The sequence below is a fragment of the Excalfactoria chinensis genome, chromosome 9 (genome assembly GCF_039878825.1).
Source record: "Excalfactoria chinensis isolate bCotChi1 chromosome 9, bCotChi1.hap2, whole genome shotgun sequence".
NCBI classification, from domain to species: domain Eukaryota; kingdom Metazoa; phylum Chordata; class Aves; order Galliformes; family Phasianidae; genus Excalfactoria; species Excalfactoria chinensis.
In genome coordinates this window covers 5,974,632-5,992,014 of record NC_092833.1, presented here as the reverse complement: position 1 = coordinate 5,992,014, position 17,383 = coordinate 5,974,632, and the positions used below count along the sequence as shown (strand labels likewise).

General features: G+C 41.6%; 1 protein-coding gene across 7 annotated transcripts in view; it reads right to left on the bottom strand.

Annotated features, from left to right (window-relative positions):
- AGFG1 (ArfGAP with FG repeats 1) overlaps positions 1-15,040 on the bottom strand; it is a 35,385-nt gene extending 20,345 nt beyond the window's left edge. For all 7 annotated transcript variants that reach the window (XM_072343984.1, XM_072343986.1, XM_072343987.1 and 4 more), the window contains exons 1-2: positions 14,495-15,040; positions 6,598-6,691 (exon numbers count right to left, since the gene is read on the bottom strand). In XM_072343984.1, coding sequence (XP_072200085.1) covers positions 6,598-6,691; positions 14,495-14,661 — 261 coding nt within the window. In that variant the 5' untranslated portion in view covers positions 14,662-15,040. The remainder of the gene's footprint in view (positions 1-6,597; positions 6,692-14,494) is intronic.
- Between the last annotated feature and the right edge of the window lie 2,343 nt (positions 15,041-17,383).

Here is a 17,383-nt window from a genome sequence, read left to right as displayed (position 1 = left end):
CTTCAGCACTTACATTCAGGGTACCCATGTCACTCCCCACTTACCACTGTTTAAATCTACTATGTGAATTTGACTGCACTTGAGATACTGCAAGATTAATCATATTAAAAAAAGGCAGAAAATCAGACCAGCAACTTCACCTGAGAGCACTTCAGCATGAGCTCCAGTTCTATGTACTTTCTATCCTGAGATGCCTCAGGACACCTGGACAAATTAGCACAGTGATTCACAGCAAGTGCCAACACATGGAAAAAAAGAAAATGTGTAAGAAGCTGGTAGAGGGCATATAAATCTTCTGTAAAACATGTTTTAAGGGTTTAGATGTTCTATTAAAGATTTCGAATATAAACTTAATATATTAAAAAAAAAGAAAAAATAAAACAAATTATATATATACTTTGGGATATCAAACCCGAAGTCCTTGAAGAGCATGTATTTTTTAATTAAGCACCTAACTACCTCATACCTTAATCAGGTATATGCCTGATTAATACCTGCCCAAGTTTCAATATACATCCTAAGCTTTATTCCCACAGAATTACCTCCTCTTCTCTTTCACATACTGCAGTCTGAGAAGTATCCAAATCCATCACAAAGTTACACAACTTCTATATTAAGGTATCAGATCCAAAATCCTTAAGCTTTCTGAAACCCTTCTACTTCACCTCATTTTCTTGAGCTAACCCTAGTTCAGCCATTTAATATTGTTCTTTTCACAACAGCAGCACAAATAAAGCTCCTGCTCAAAAGCTCTGTACATCCAAAGGCTGTGCTATACTCCTCCTTTTGATAACCAAGGCTCTATTAAACAAAATGCTCTTCTTAGATGAGAAGAGCCTCGCAAGTCAGAGCCAAGAGTAAACATTCAAGTTACATGGGAGCCCCTAGAAACAGTGGAACATATCCAACAATCCATAATCATTGTCCACTGTCCCTGAAAAGTATAATTAGTTCATGTCCCACTGGGTCACCAATGCAGCAAGAAAAAAAGACATGCTGAAATCACGATGAGTAAGCACATGCAGTATTTGAAAGTCCAGTTTGTTGAAAGGTTGACAGAAGGAAGACTTGGAAGTTTTGCTTGCCTCTACTACATCTCAGTGAATATCATAGGAGCTGCAAAATAACGAGATAAAGGAAAGTTGAGCAAACCTTGTTACATGACAATAATTAGAAGAAATCAAGACTCAGAATAGCTATCTTAGTGGGATTTTAAAGCTTGTGAGGACACTTTTACAACTGGTTTGGGAAGAACAGCATCTGTTCTCTGCCAACAAGCTTCAGACCTGTAAGGGATGTCATTAGACATTTGGCAACTAGATACTGGGAAGTGCAGAATTAGATCAGTAAGTACAGCATGCAGCAATAAGGAAAAGAGAACCACAACCAGCCTCAACCTACTCACCCTGACCTAGATAAAAACCCTGGAGAGGGTTTTTAAAAAGGCAGAAACTGCAAGCTGACATAACATCACAAAAAGGAAAAACTGGGCCAAGTGAGTACAATATGGCACCTTCCAACTCCAAGGATTCTACAATTTGTCTTTATATCTTTGGTTTCTCTGAGACTGTACTCAACAACTATTCTATCTGAGGGATAAATACTTTCCTAGACTAAACACCTTTACCCACCTGCTTTTCTATACACCTTTTATAGTCCTACAGTTTGAGGGATTGTGTTTGTTTTCAGCTTTGGCACAGGAGACTAAAGAACTGACACTACTCATTTTGTATCTAGTACTCCACAAAACCAAGTTGACCAGAAAGGCTTCTCATTTAAAACCCAGCCCCCTATCTTATTTCTTACTTTTACAAGTTCCAGACAGGGCTCAAAGGAGCACCAATTTATCTGTTTCTAGGTTTGGATGGTTGCATTTGGTGGTGATGGGAGGATAGCTATAGATTCACGTGGTGGGGAGGGAAAGATGCACTAAAAACTGCTCACAGAGAAAACAGCTGTATCCACTCGATTTTGCAGAAAGCCTGACAATTTGAGAGTTCAGCTACTTCTGTTCTAGTGCTATGTGTTTCAGCCACCAAACATTTCACCATGTCATAACTATTTCACTGATATAGATCTCCTGTGTGTGTGGGAAGGCAGATATGGGAGAAACAAAGGCCTTCTGCTTACACAACACATTGAGCCACCACATTTAAACTCCTGTTAGCCTAGCTATGCTAGTTAGGAATCATACAGATTCAGTCAGGCCATGCTATGCAGTAAAAGACAGCATGGCAAGGATAAGCTATAGTAAAACGTGTACTTCTGCTGGGAGAAATTATCCTTCAAGTAGAAAATACTATAGCAATAGAGCACTTCTTGTTTAGATCCAGACATTCCGCCACACGGGAAGATTACCTGTGTCAGACTTGTTTAAAAACCTCTAATGAGATATTACCTTTCAGCAGTCTGGTAAACACAAAATTAGATTCCTCCCTCCCCCCAGCAAAATATTCTATTGTGCACCAAATGTAATGCTGACAGTGCAAATAATGAGATTACTATACACTAGAACTATGTTCCAAAACATAACATTCACCACAGGAAGAAAGATTTGGAAACAGTTCCCTTATGTAAGCAAGTTATAGCTTTGTTTAGTAGTTCAGCATTCCTAATGTCAATATTATTCATTAATCTCTGTAGGTTTAAGGAATTTTATACTGTCAGTACACAGATTTCAAAGACAGTTTGGGTCCAAAAACTACATCTGCTTTCATAAGCACAGTCCATGCTAGCAAATCCTGCTAACAAAGACATTGCTCCACATGCAGTCAGCTTATCCATCTCTATATCGTATTAACAGAACCAGGGATATACCGCAAGGACACCTGACTGCACAGCTCACACTGTCAGGACTCATCAGGGCCAGCTTACTACCATTTCTTCCACTCCCAGCTTCTAGTCTACTTTCCACAGTCAAGAAAATTCTAGGGCAGCATTTTGTTCAACCCAAAGATTAGCTTTGGACCAGGCCCATACTGCTACCAGTTCTGGAGTTCCATATCTTCCTGGAATCTAGAGAGCAGAAAACAGGTATATCAGCTACTATGAAGTAAACCAGCTCTATCCCAATCTAAACCAGGGCAACAGGTGCCATTAAGTAAGGGTCACAGGAAAGCATACTTAAACACCATGAAACTACTTTCAGGCAGCCGAAAACACCTGCACAGCATTCTGCTCACTAGCTCAGGTGAGCATCCATCCCAGAGCAAGACAGTTTTTCCAAATAAAAGAACAAAGTCATTTGCCACCAATACACACATTTTAAAATAAGTTATTGAGAAAAATTACAAAGTATTTGGCAGATGACAATAACACGAAAAAATTTACTATTATGTAACAACTTTGCCTCATATTACTATTTTTTATATTTGGTAAGAGGGTGCTGTGCAGATACTCACAGCTGTAACGGTAATGAGATGAGTACCATGGCCACTTACCACAAGCGGTAAGTTCACTTTACACTAACATCACATTACTGAATCAGAGGCCTAACATCAGCTCTCTCTGAATGCTCATAATTAAGTGAGTCTCCACACCACACACTCCTTAGCATACCTATTAAAATACTTCATACACTGATCTCCATGGAAAGGAGAAAAAAATACACAGAAAAATAGAATTTCCTTCATCCTTCAAGCCTTCTAGTAAACACTGGTTTAACCACGTGTGACAGAAGACAGCAATTTGTGACAATTGGGGAAAAGCTACTATTTCAGGAGCTAAGAAAACGTTACCCCTTGTTTTTAAGGGAACTTCAACCTCACACAATACACTGACTTCATGAACAACTCCCTGAAGGACACTGGAAAACTACTTCCTCCAAGAACAAATCACCACCTTAATAATGACTTTATCTCAGTGAATGTTTGTTTAGTGTGATTTCTTGCTATTTTTCTTTCAACAGCGAACATATTCCCTGCGCTACACCATGATCCATTGATCCAGAAATAGAAAAGTTTACTACAGAGGCCCTGGCTTTATAAAAGTATTTTACACAACATAGAAAAACAAACACTAAAAACCCCAACTTGGAATAAAAACTTCATTTTTCTTCTAGTTGCAGAACTAAAACGCTGCGTGCTACCAACATCCAAAACATCTAGAGACTGAACTTCGTTTCATACTGATCTCTAAAACTTTGGACGGTTCCATGTCTGACAAAGTTCAGATCAGAAAGTTTCATTTCTTAACATCAGCACAGATGTAAATAAATAAATAAATAAATAAAGGCTTTTTGTCAAGTGAGATGAATTTCATCTACCTAATACTTAACTAAGGTCAATACTAACACAAAGCTGCTACTTTACTACTACAACATATAGCACGATGAAGTGAAAGCATGCTTAATTAGGCTTTAAACTTCTAAGGGTATTTAAAGCATTAACACTTCAGCAAGCTATCTATTATCTACAAATAAGATGTGCCTCTGTTGTTATGAGGTAGCTCATTTAAATCATTATAATGTTTTTATCAATGAGAGCAATAAATACTACAACAAAGACATGTGCTTTTTGAAACAGTATGTCACTGCAGATATCTCAAGTGTATTTATGTTGGCAGTAAAGTACGAATAAAATAAATCATAATTACAGGGTAGTCAGTTCTATAATGTGGACAACTATGTTGATCAACTATGTAAGGACCACTTCAGGTTTCAAATCAGTGAAAAAAGTCATCACATTCTCTATCCATAACAGATTCAGAAAAAAACCTGAAAAACAAATGCAGGTGTGTGTACATTTATATAAGCTGCTCTGAAATTAATGCCTCCTATTTATTTCCATAGAACCTACAACAGATACAAACTGTACAACATCTATTTGATAGAGCAAACTCTCAGCTACAAAACACTGTTTTTCAGCACAGTCACCACCAGGAGCTATGTATTTTCACCAGTAAGGAACAAGAAACTGCACATCACACTTCGAAGTCTGCACTAGCAGAGGTGCCCCACTACTGCTATCACCACTGCTGAAACACACCACCCGCCACCTCACTGTGCTCACAACCAATGCTGGATCTCATGCATATTCAACAAGTGTCAATGAATGCCAGTGGCTTCCATTGTCCAACACCATTCTGTCAGACATCCCTCTCCTGACATCTATCACATGGCAATAAATTTTAAGGGAATACTGGCAAGAAGGTTTGACCTCTACTGCCATACCACCAACATCCACCTCTGACATTGTGGGCAAACATAATAAGAGAGGCAGCATTATTTTTGGAGCAGCCCTCAAATATAGACGTACATAAATACACACATGTATGCATACTTTAGAACCACGCATATATATACACATATATACTTGTATGTTTTCCCCTATACTTAGGAAATTAAAGTGAAGCAAAGTTAGTAAAGCAAAGTTAGAGTTCACAATCTAATCTTAAGGCAACAGACTCCTATATACTTCACCTAAACTCAAAAAAGATTCTTTATTACTCTCCTAATGCAAAAAGTCAACAATATGCTATGATATCTACATTGTTTAACAGCTTTAACAAGCCAAAGCAATTTCAAAAAGCTTTCAAAAATATTAAGAAAACGTTGTACTATCTGGTAGAGTTTAGACCCCATTCCAGCTTTGTCTAGAGCAATCACCCACTAAACGACTAGCAGTCATTTCAACAAGTAACACTTATTTCTTAGGACAGGAAAAGAAATTGCTAGTTGTATTTTCATTCTTAAAACTGACAGTTATGAATGAGGCTAAGTCTATAAAAGTTAAGTGTCAGCATTTTAACTAATGACGAGCTTTACACCTACAGAGCTTCACAAGAACACATTAGTACAATGCTCCACAGACTACGATCAATAACTCTTCTGAAACAGAATACAGATCCAATCAAAGCGAAACAAAATCTTTCCATATTTTGATTAGAAGTTGCCTCCAACTTTGTAATGTTACAGCACAATACTGAAATGCAAACCTCAGCCCCAAACCGAGGACAGCAACAACAGTATCCAGAACACAGGCCCCCATAAGATGCAATCCAACATTTATACCAGATTTAGTTTTCATTTATTTAAAAAACACAAACACGAAGGCAGTACATTAGAACTTCAGTTCTTCAAAGCTGACGCAAGTCTCTAACACATCCAGTTGCTCACTATCTAATCATTAAAGGAAATAATTTCTTCCTTTCCTTCCTCTCTTCAAGAACCTTCAAAACACCACTATTTTTATTGAAGAAAAAGGCTACGGACACTACAGTAAGGCTCATAGAAATACATCTACAAGCAATACACTCATGTTTGTCATGGTTGATTCTTTCAGGAGACACTGCTGCAGTCAGCCTAAAGGTCTGGACATTCGGAGTTTAAATAAATGCATGGCGCCTTACCTAAAAGGAAACCTGTCTCTTAAGATCTGACTACATGAACCTAGACTGGTCAGGCTGGGCAATAACACAACATTCTGATCATCAGCTACTGAAGTGAAACAAGCTCCTTAGAAGTATCACTTCAAATGAGCTTTCTCCAAGACTCCTGTCTCCTTGTTACTTAAAAAAACCTCAGGCTTTGCTTAAGTACTATTTCAAAGCTGAATATTAAAAATGCTTATCACTTGGTATTCTGTGATTTATACTTACTTCATTTCCATGTTTCTGCAGAAATTCTATTTCCTGTTGTGTGAAAGTTGTCATCGAAATTGACTTCACTCTGTGGGGTGGATTCAAGCCCCGTCTAAAAGAAGAAGCAAGAAGTACTTTGTCAGTATTCAGGAAATTTGTCATCATGCAATTACTTCTAACGTTACAAACCAAGTCAACTCATCTCAAAACTACACTCAGAGCGCAAAGTCAAATAACTGAAATTTAGAGGAGACCAAAGCTGCAAACACCAACTCCTCCTTCCTATGCAAACTTATGAGGACAATTGTACCTCTTTTGAAACCTTTATCTGTTTCCACAAACTTGTTCATCTTTTCCTTTACATCTCTCAATCTTGGGTCTCACCATCATCTTTTTTTTTTCCCCTCTCAATCCTCTTTCACTTGACCCCACTCTAACTGCAGTGGATTTCTGCCTGCTAGACTTCCCAGCTCAGATTCTTTTCCTCTTGCTCTAACCTACATTTCCCGTTTCCTTTTTCCAGCTGATTTTCTTTTTTGCCCCTCTGTCCACAGGTCTGCCATCTTCCCCGTGAACACAAGTAACACCAGCAGAAGAAAACAGTCACATTTTGATTGTGCTCTCAAAATAGTGGAGTAGCTCAAAGCTGCAAGATCTCTGCCTCAAACAAAAACAGGCACATTCTCACATCCACGCACTGCTCAAAGCAGGACTAGCAGAAACCAAAAGTCAATTTTGTTGCCAAAACTTGATACTGTCAAAACCAGTTCAGTCAAAACCTGCAAGCACATTAAAATCCTGCTGAGTAACACTGCAAGTATAAGAAAATGCTTTCCTTTCAAGCTTTCTCCTTAAGTACATGCTAAGTATTGCTTTTGCCCACAAATATTCACAATTAAAATCAAACTGTGTTTTGCTCAATGAAAGGAAGAACATTACAGCCCACATATACCAGACAGCAGGGGCACTGACAGGTAGTATAGCTGTGTTACCTTAATCAGGTCTGGATTTTTTTTTTTTTTTATATACCATTTTAAACAGAAAATACACTAAGTTAATTATGAGGTGACCACAAAATATTGCATTCTTTGTGTACATGAGAAGACAGTCTCCAGCAAAGACAAGGAATACTCTGCAGGAATGTAACACAGGGCCAACAAATGGCTAACAAATCAACTGGTACAGAGTTAGCTTTGTTGCTTCTATTTGTTATTTATCATTAATTGGCAGTTTGGTTCAGCACAGAGCTTATAACATTATTTTTTTTTTCAAATGTAGATTTAAGACACTTGCTGTTTGAAACACCTGGGTAAACACAAACAGCTCACTGTACCTTGCCAAGACATACATGAACTTACAAGTACTCAAAAAGCAGAAGTCACACATGAACCTACTGGCCTATGAAAATTAGTTTCACAGAATGTTATTGCCTAAAGCAATTTTTTTCGATCCCGAACATCTAAAATTAGACTCCACAGTTTAGTATCTCAGCAAGAAGGCACAAGGTATTTAAAGTAGGAAAACATGTGTACCTGCTCTACACTGATTTATTAGGGCTCTTCACAGCTTTTAGGAGAGCACACTGTCATTTCTGCTAAGCACCACACTAAGCGCATTTCAAGCGCCGACTAGATGGCGTTCAGCCCAACAAGAGGCTTCCAACGTATCCCACTCTCTCTAGTGCAGGCTGCTCCACTGTTTTAAAGTTTATGTTATAAAGCCCAAGATGCCTGGATTTACAACTTATGGCCATGATGTGTGAGAAGACAACTCATCCCTTCTACAACCACCTCTTAAGGAGGGAAATAGGCCCCATCCCTACAGGTCAGGGCCTAACACAGAAGCATCCAATGTCTTGCATGATGGAAAAGCACACCACTGAATCATTGATCTAATAAAACTTGACATTCCAAACTTTTATGGTCATAAATACAAAGTTAACAGTCAAGCCATATTACCATACAAACAAGTAACTCTTAAGTTCATTTAAGATGGCCAGGGGTGGGAGGAAGCCTAAAAAGACCACCTTGCATATCGGAACTGCAAGAGAAATCAGCCTAGACCAAAGAGTTCAATACAAGGGGTTATTTGTACAGTATGGAAATACAACCCAAAACATACGCACAAAGCTTCTTGATTCCATCACTTAGATTCTACAATCAAATCATCTTAAAAACATTTTTAATATGATTTGCTACTAGCACAAGCTACTTTCAAACATGCTATATCCTCAAGCCAACTAGCATCTCCCTAGAACAGAACAGTTACTGGATTTAGAAAGGAGAAGTCAAAACAGAAAACGTAAGTACTAAAGCTCTGGCTCTGCAAGTCCTAAACTATTTTACCCTTCCTTACCAACAGGATATTACAGGTGATTCACAAGCAATTCATGTAAACGCAGGAGAAGCTTAATGGTAGACAGTCAAGTACAGTTATCCCTTAAAAGGAATTAAAGACCTTTTTTATCCAAATAGAAAAAAAAAATACCTAATACTTTGTTTCTTTTACATATTAGGTGCGCATTTTGCACAGTTCTAATGCTTCACAGTATTACTACTAAACAGGAGACAACTGAATTATAATCCTTTAGTCAGAATAATAATGCCTAAACTCAAATTGACCCCAAACATATATTTGTAACCCACACAGGTGCAGCAGTACCAGTTACTCCTTTCTCTGCTGCAGAGCTCTTCAGGATGACACTACAGCACTTAACCCAGATCGCAGCCATCTCCTAAACAGCATTCAGGAAGGATGACTGAGTCAGATGACCATTCTGCCAGGCTGCATGCAGCCAGCACGCCACAGCTACAGCATCCCACACTTCCATCCTGCTCATGAATACAAGCTTCATGTACTCAGAAATTATTATTCCTGCAGAACAGCACTGCAACCAGAACCTCCAGCTCTGAGACTGCTCTGCACCAACTTGGTCTGCCCTGTCAGCAACAGCTCATCAGCTGGACACTATGGCAAACAGAGCAAGGCTGTTCTTCAGCAAGTACTGTTAGAACTTGTGCTCTAACAAAGGAAGCTTTAAGGCCAGCAGCACAAGACCAAAAAGTCCGGGGATTTAAATATTCAACATGTAAGACACCATCATTGAGCACCAAAGGTTTGTTACTAATACAGTTTAGAGCAAGTTTAGGCTGAACTCGTGATTGCTGGGAGAGCGGCTGTTTCTGTGCTCTTCTCCAACAAATGTCAGCAACATTTCAGAGAATACCAGACAGGGCTGGAACACAAGTTTCTATTTATAAATGTTTAGAAGTGGGCTTTGTTGGGACAGAGGGGCACTTGCATGGGAGGAATGGTGGACAGATGGTTATTCAACACCATTAATGTCACCCTACGTCAGATTCTAACATGATCTCAGGTCTAAGAGACAGCAAAATCTGATCCCCAAAGAAGCAGGAAGTTAATGAGGCAAGGCAAATGCCAGGCCCTTGGATAGAACCCTACATTCCTATATGTGCCTGAAAACTGAATTTTGGAAGCCCAGTGTCACCATATTCATTGTTGTTTCTATGCTATTGTTATTAGCAGTAAGTGAATATAAGCAGTACTGGCCATTCTGGGTACGTGAAGACTTCCCTGGAGACTTTCCACCATCTCACAAGTTTATTTTTTAACAGCAAAAGACTCACATACACAATCAAGTTAAATTTCACATTTTCCTTGATAAAAATAAAAATAACAATAAAAAATCCTTTCCAAGCCGCACAGTATTTACCATGGCACAGACAGTCACTGAGCTTTCCAGCCAGCATACAGAAAAGTAGAAAAAAGAACCACATGCACAGATACATAGCACAGAGCCATCTTCCAATCATGACAAGGAGAAAAAGAACTTGGAAGTTACACCAACAGTCAGAATCACCTTCACTCTAGCGCTGCTCATTTAGACATTTTAATTTCTGAAGGATTATTCTGGGGAAAGGGACAGCAAACCACAGTCACTACACAAGGGTTTATTGTTTAGTCTGTTACTGGTATCAGCCATCAAACACTCTAATCTGGCTGATACAGAAGTCCCTTAGCCAGGAAGTCTTAAAATTTCAAATAGGAAGATTATGAGCAGCCAGCAGAAGGCCACATCATCCAATAACTATAAGAAATTGGATAAAACAGCTTTTTCATTCCCCACAGTAACAATATGTTCTAAATAGTCTTACTTGCTCCTTCCTGACAAGCTGGGAATGCCAGCATCTGAATGAGAAAGTTCCCCAGGAGGTTGGAGGGGGTAGAAATAGTGATGCTGGGGAGGGGAAGGGTAGGAGAGGAGTCCAGATTATCACATCAGCAAACTTTTAGAAAAGCTATCCACCAGACAAGGTTACACCAAGAGTTTCTGTGCTACTGAACCAGAAGTGGACTCTTAGACAGGTAATCTTTTATTCAAGAATTTGCAAACACCTTAATTTGTGATAACTAGCAGTAGGTGCTTGAAAGCAAAGACAGAGACAGCTGAGAAACAAGATAAAACAGCATGTGATAAAGACAAAGAGAGGATGTTACTATCAGCATGATACACTATGGCATCCAACAACACAATAGACATCACCACCAAACACAAACTTGTACCCCAATGGACTTTCCTCAAACCAAAAGGATCTGCCAACATTGTTATAACAAAGAAAAACCTTCTAGTTTAGCAGTAGCCTAATTCCTGACCTGACAAGAGTGCTCCCATACAGCATTTCCTCCCACGACAGGGAAAAAATGATGATTTGTATATTTCCACATCTTACATTCTTCTCCAGCACACACACAAGCAGAACTAGGCACAGTTTCCAGGATTATATGCCACTTTCCTTCCATATAAAGAGCAATTAAACAAGGGGACACGCAGAGGTATTTCAACATGAAGCCATAACCAAACCACTGCACATGAACTTTCTCCTGCATTCTCTATTTTGTACAGCTCGGACTCTACTCTGGTAAACTCAACCTGATGGGAAAACTTACCCCTGCATATTACGGAAAAGGACCTCTGCTGTATTATGGACAACTAACTTGGCATGCTTCACCTTCAACACTTAAGTCAGAAGCAGACCTCCTTAAACTCATTTGTTCTTCATGTTCAGCAGCACTTGATCAAGCTAGTCAGACTCTTTTAGAAGCACTTAACAGTCATGGTTTTCTTAAAGCCAGATCTAGTCACAAATTGTGCCGGTATCTCTCTACACACAGAATATCTTTCTATACAGCAGAAATCACTAGAAATTAATGATGGATCCCACATTAAGGCTTTGGGTTTGAATAGACTGAATAAACACCTCAGAAAACTCGCAAAAAGGAAAAGCCTATCCAGATACCAGACTTCTAAAGTTTAGAACTGTATCTGGAACAACACACCTGCTGAAGTTGATACTGATGTTAGCGACTACACATTAGAATTCACTGAGTAACCTTTCTGAAGGAGACTCGTTAACTATCAGTCTTTTAATCTTGCACTGGGCACTTTGCCCTTGAGAAAACCAGTCTACTTACTCCAAGAATACTTCCTGTACCAGACTAGAAAAAAAGTTAATTAAAACAGGAAGCAATGAAAGTCATTCACATAGCATACAAGACCAAGTAATAATAATATTAAAGCCTTACAGTAAAGCAAGTATTATGAGGCAGAATGCAAGCAGCCATTAAGAACTACAGAAGCAGAAGGACTTTTATGCTCATTTACCACTACGTGGTTTCTTTCCCTGCACTGTGGAACTCTCCATTGAAAAACATTTGGAAATAAACAAGTAGTTGAAGGTCTATTCCGACAGAGATGTTTAAAAAACAAACAAAGCAGGCTCTAGTGATGAGGCAGGCCTTGTCTATCTCCATGCTGTCTCATTACTAAGAAAAACGTCCCACTGCTGAGGTTCTAAGGGATATATGATCTGCATGAGCAATTCATGAAAGCGCTTTCACATCTATATGAAGGGAACACAATTTTATGTCAGTAGAAAACTTAAAGTCCTCTAAAGAGTCCTTCATACCCTTTTTAAGCATCAATGTTACTAGCTATAAGAACTAAAAAATTAATAACTAATTTAAAAAAAAATCACTTAAATAGAAACACTGTGCATTTAGAATAAGATAATATTCTAATAAAACGCCAACTGATAATAAGTGTCTTTCAGTCAAGGCTTACTTTCTTTAAGCACACTAGCAACTAAGTGATAGCTGACTTAACAGCAAGGGACAACTGCCCATACATGCAATGAAACAGCAAACAAGCATATTCTTTATGTTACTGTAAATTGGACTAGGGACATTAAAGGACCATGCATCAGAGCCAACAGACAGAAGGAACAAATCCTCCCAAAGCCACACAACATCTCAGCAGCACTCATGATATATATCTTAAAATTAAGCAGCCTGAAAAAATAAAGAATATTCTCATCGAGCACTTTTGTCGTGCTGACAGTTTAACCAGTAAGAACATGTGCAGCCATTAAATAAGCTCTGTGCAGTAGCTTAAAATAGTTTCACATGCCAGCACAAATAACAGTTTGCTAACATAGCAAACAATAGCCAGGGCTGGCTGATTAAGTGCCATGTGTACATCAAAAGCAAGAGTCTCTTTTCAGCTTCCCAACCTGAATGTATTTTCTGTATTTGCATCAAGCCTGTGCAAAAAGTCTACACAAAGCAGGGAAAAAAAAAAAAAGCCTAAGTTGTATAAAAGGCAGTTTGTTCCATGTGAATTCAGCACAGAACTTACATGTTTGCTTTGTTCTGAGTCTCATTATAATCAGCAACTTTGTTCTAAAACATCAGACTACTTGAAGGACCCACAAGGGGTACTCAGTCCTTCTTAGTCAGGGAAGGAACTTCGTTGAGGTTCCTACGTGTGTTTTACAAACTCAAACCCTTACAAACAAAAATACGTATCCTCCGACATACTATTTAAGCCAATTCTTTGATCCTGCTCAATGCCACAGAAACACAAACAAGCAAACAGAGTTAACTAAGCAAACAGTAACAATGAAGTCAGTAGCTTTTCCCTCCAACTTATGTGTATGTAACTGACATCCTGATGACACAAACTGAAATTCAGAACTGACTGATCTCCACTGGTTTAATTTGCTCCAAGGAGGAGGAAGGGTGGGAAAGGGAGAAGGAGCGGGAGGCCTGTGCAGGAATGAGGAACAGGAAAAAAATGCAATCTCCTTCATCAGAACCAATTCCTTTGTCAGAATTACATTTAAAGTTCACATGAAGTAATGAAAGATTTTAAAAAGTCAATTTTTTTCTGATCAATCCTATTAAACCTGCTGAGGCCAGAGATTATCCTCCTAGCTGTAGCATAGAGTTGTCTCAAACTAATGGCAAGCACAATTGATATATTAAAGGCCAAACTGGTGATCTAACACTGGGGCATGAATTTTTCAACACCAAAATCACCGTATTCACAACAGGGTTTGTCTGCCCATATCTTTCACGTCATGAAAGCGGGCGGCTGGGCCACGCGTCCCCCCTCCTCCCCACTACATCTTCAGCCACGCTCAGGGTCCATTCTGCTGCCGCTCCTCCGCCCCCAATACCGGAGCAAAACGCTTACGCTCCCTAAGCGCATGAGAACACCTTCTCGACAGGATAAAGCCAAGGCCACACACAGCCGCTAGGAACCACCGAGCCGCTGCCCGGGGAGGGGGGGGGGGGGGGGGGCGGACTTTCAGCGAGCAGCCCCCGGAGAGCCTCCCGGCCGCCTCCCCCGGGCAGCCCCACGCCGTCCGACGTGGCCGAGCGAGCTCGGCGCAGGGAAGGCCCACCCCGGGAGAAGCACCGCGCGGAGGGCTCGGCCCGCGTCACCGCCAGCCCGGAGCCGCAGCCAGGCCGAGCCGGAGGTCACCCTGCGATGGCCGGGCCGGCTCCAGCCGAGGGACCGCCCCGAAAGCCCCCGCCGCCCGCCCGCACTCACAGGATGCCGGAGCAGGAGGTGCACACGAAGCTGCCCACCGTCATGTCGGTATAGGTGGGGCCGCGCTGGTCGCAGTCGAAGCACTTGCGGTTGGGCGGAAGGCTGCTCATCTCCCGCAGCAGCTTCAGGTGCTTCTCCTCCTGCTTCCGCTTGGCGCTCGCGGCCATGGCCCCGCCGGCGAGGGGACGGCCCGGCACGGCGCCGGGCCCCGCTCACACCCCAACGGCGGCGGCGCTCCGGGGCCCGGCCGGCGGGAGAGGAGCCCGGAGCGGGGAGGGGTGGGGGCGGGGGAAGGAAGAGGAGGAAGGGGCGGGGAGGGCAACCGGCGCCCGCCGCTGAACCGGGGTGGGAGCGCAGCGGCCGCTCACGACGGCTGGCGACACCGCGAGAGAAGGAGGAAGGGCGGGGGGGGGGGGGGGGAAAGAAGGAGGGGCCGAGCCGCGCCTGGCCGAGGGCAACGGCGCGGAAGAGGCCGACGGCGGCGCCGGGCCCGGGGCGGCAGAATGACGACGAGTCCAGGCGGAACCTGCGCGACACCTTTATGAGATCAGGCAAGGAGATGGCGGCGACGGAGCGGCGGGGCCGAGCGTACCCGCCGGCTGCAGCGCCCCCTGCCGGCTGGGAGGACGCATTCCCTCCCGCCTCTGAGCCCGACCCCGGGGGGGGCAGGAGGGGCGGCACCGCCGGCGGGGCTGCGTTACCCGGCGTGACCCAGCGGGACGTCGTGGAGGGAGAGGGCGGTTCAGTGGAGAACCTCGGTAGGAAAACCTCAATAAAACGAAGGGTTGGGCTGCCACGCTCTGCACCTCCCGCTATCCCTTCGCCCACTCCGTAGTGAGGCGCGACCGTTACGGGTGCGCTGCCCACGTCCCTCAGTGCCACATCTCCACACCTGCGGGGACGGTGACCCCACCGCCCGGGCAGCCCGTGCCACTGCCTCTCCCCTTCGAACAATAATGTTTTCCCCCAACATCCAGCCTGAGATTTTCAGCAGGCAGTTGTGGGCAGAACATTGTCATCTGTCTCTTTTTTTTGTCACTGGCATCAGACACGCACAGTTTCCCCTTGCGAATTTCACTTTCCAACTGGACGCTTTCCCCTTGAAAGGGAAGGAACAGCTAATGGTCACATGTAACTACTCCCACTCTTGAGAAACCCTTGGCTCAGGCCTAAGCTCAGAGCTGCCTCTAAGCTACAAAGTTGTCATCTATAGACGTCCGAAGGAATGCCTCCTGTGCAAAATACTTTCAAAGGAAGAAGAACTATCCATCTGATTTAGTGTTTTTGTAACTCAGTTTCCAAAAACACCTAGCAACGCTATGCATGGTAAGCTTTAATGGTTCCCCATGCTGTGTATTTATGGTCAGATCTTGGACCTCTGACGTCAGTATCTAGTGTAATATGGAATTCGTAAGATCCGTATGAGCAAGATCTGATTTGCTCTGTTTTCCTCATAGTTAGAATTTTCCTCATAGTTTTGTTTGGCTGGTTGGTTGTTTTGGCTCGGCTGGTTACCCAGGCCTAGTGTTCAGTATCAGTAGTTTGGCATTCCTCTGATTTCTCTGGAATTGCTCATTTACATGAGCTGATCAACCAGTCCAAGGTTATAATGAACTGATCTGAAACATTCCTAATGCAGAGGGCAGGAGCCTCTTATAGTGAAAAACATGCATCACTAAATCACTAAATAGACACAAGTGCATAAATGGAGCTCTTGAAGTAAATACAGAATATACCTAGTCTTGGAAGGACCAAATTCTTACTTATCTAAACTCTAACCTCTCTCTGAAATGCTGATATTATTCAGAAGTTCTCATTTTGTTGCCTGCTTCAAAACATGCTTTGAAACACTGGAGATTTTTTCAGTGCCCTCAATGAACTCAAGCAAATTCAGAAGAAAAATAATAAGTTTAAAGGTTAGAAATCAAGGTCTTTTTCTTGGAAAATACTTTGGAGAGAGAGCAGTGATTGGCTGAAAGACCTGTGGTAGCAGGGAGTTGCTGCATACAAGTTCAGTTTCGTTTCATTGAGAACCAGCCCACAAACCATTGACAGAGTGTCAAAGGTACTTTGCAACTGAGGGGAAAATGTTCAGCTCTGCTTGCTTATGTCATGAATATCACATGGGAGCAGTTGATAATAAAAATGATGCAACTGTTGCTGAAGTTTTCATTTCCATTGACGCATAGAATGAAACTCACAGGAAAAATCCCAGTTTAAATCAACTGCAAAGTTTAGTAGGAAGAGTCATACAAATTGCATATTACACTAGAACAAGCTCTGATTTGTTTCATGAAGAAACTGTTGAGATGTTATTTGTGGCCAGCACCAAGACGGGCTTATGTTGTAAACTAAATGACATTTTAAGCATTGTTTCATTAGAAATCACTTTTTAAATAGCATTGACCCTCTCTATTGTATGTCTCATTAAGCCAGGTTAGACCAGGAGAATAGCTACATCAAATTTCCCCCTGTTCCATCTCCCCACAGAGGCAATGAGTAACTTGTGCTTTTCTTCCCTATGTTTGACTGGTCACAGCTAGGGTTACTCTCCTCAAAGCAGATGAATCATATTTTTTTCTCTCAATTACTAAGAGCAGAAATGATACACACAAATAATAATAATTAAAACAAAAATTGCTGTTCAGCTTTACTATTTGATTTTCTGTTACCTGATCCATTTTTCTAGCCCTAGAACCTTAATTTCCTTTCCTAATTCTGTGTCCAAATTTGTTCTTGGTTCTCCTAATGATTGCACTCATGCTTTTGTGGTTGGAAATGTACTGGCCAGCTGTTTTCTGGAAGTGCTTAATCCCTTCTGCACCTGCTGCAGCGTTCAGCATCAACATTAATTTATTAACAGAAGGTGAAACAATGGTTTCTTACACT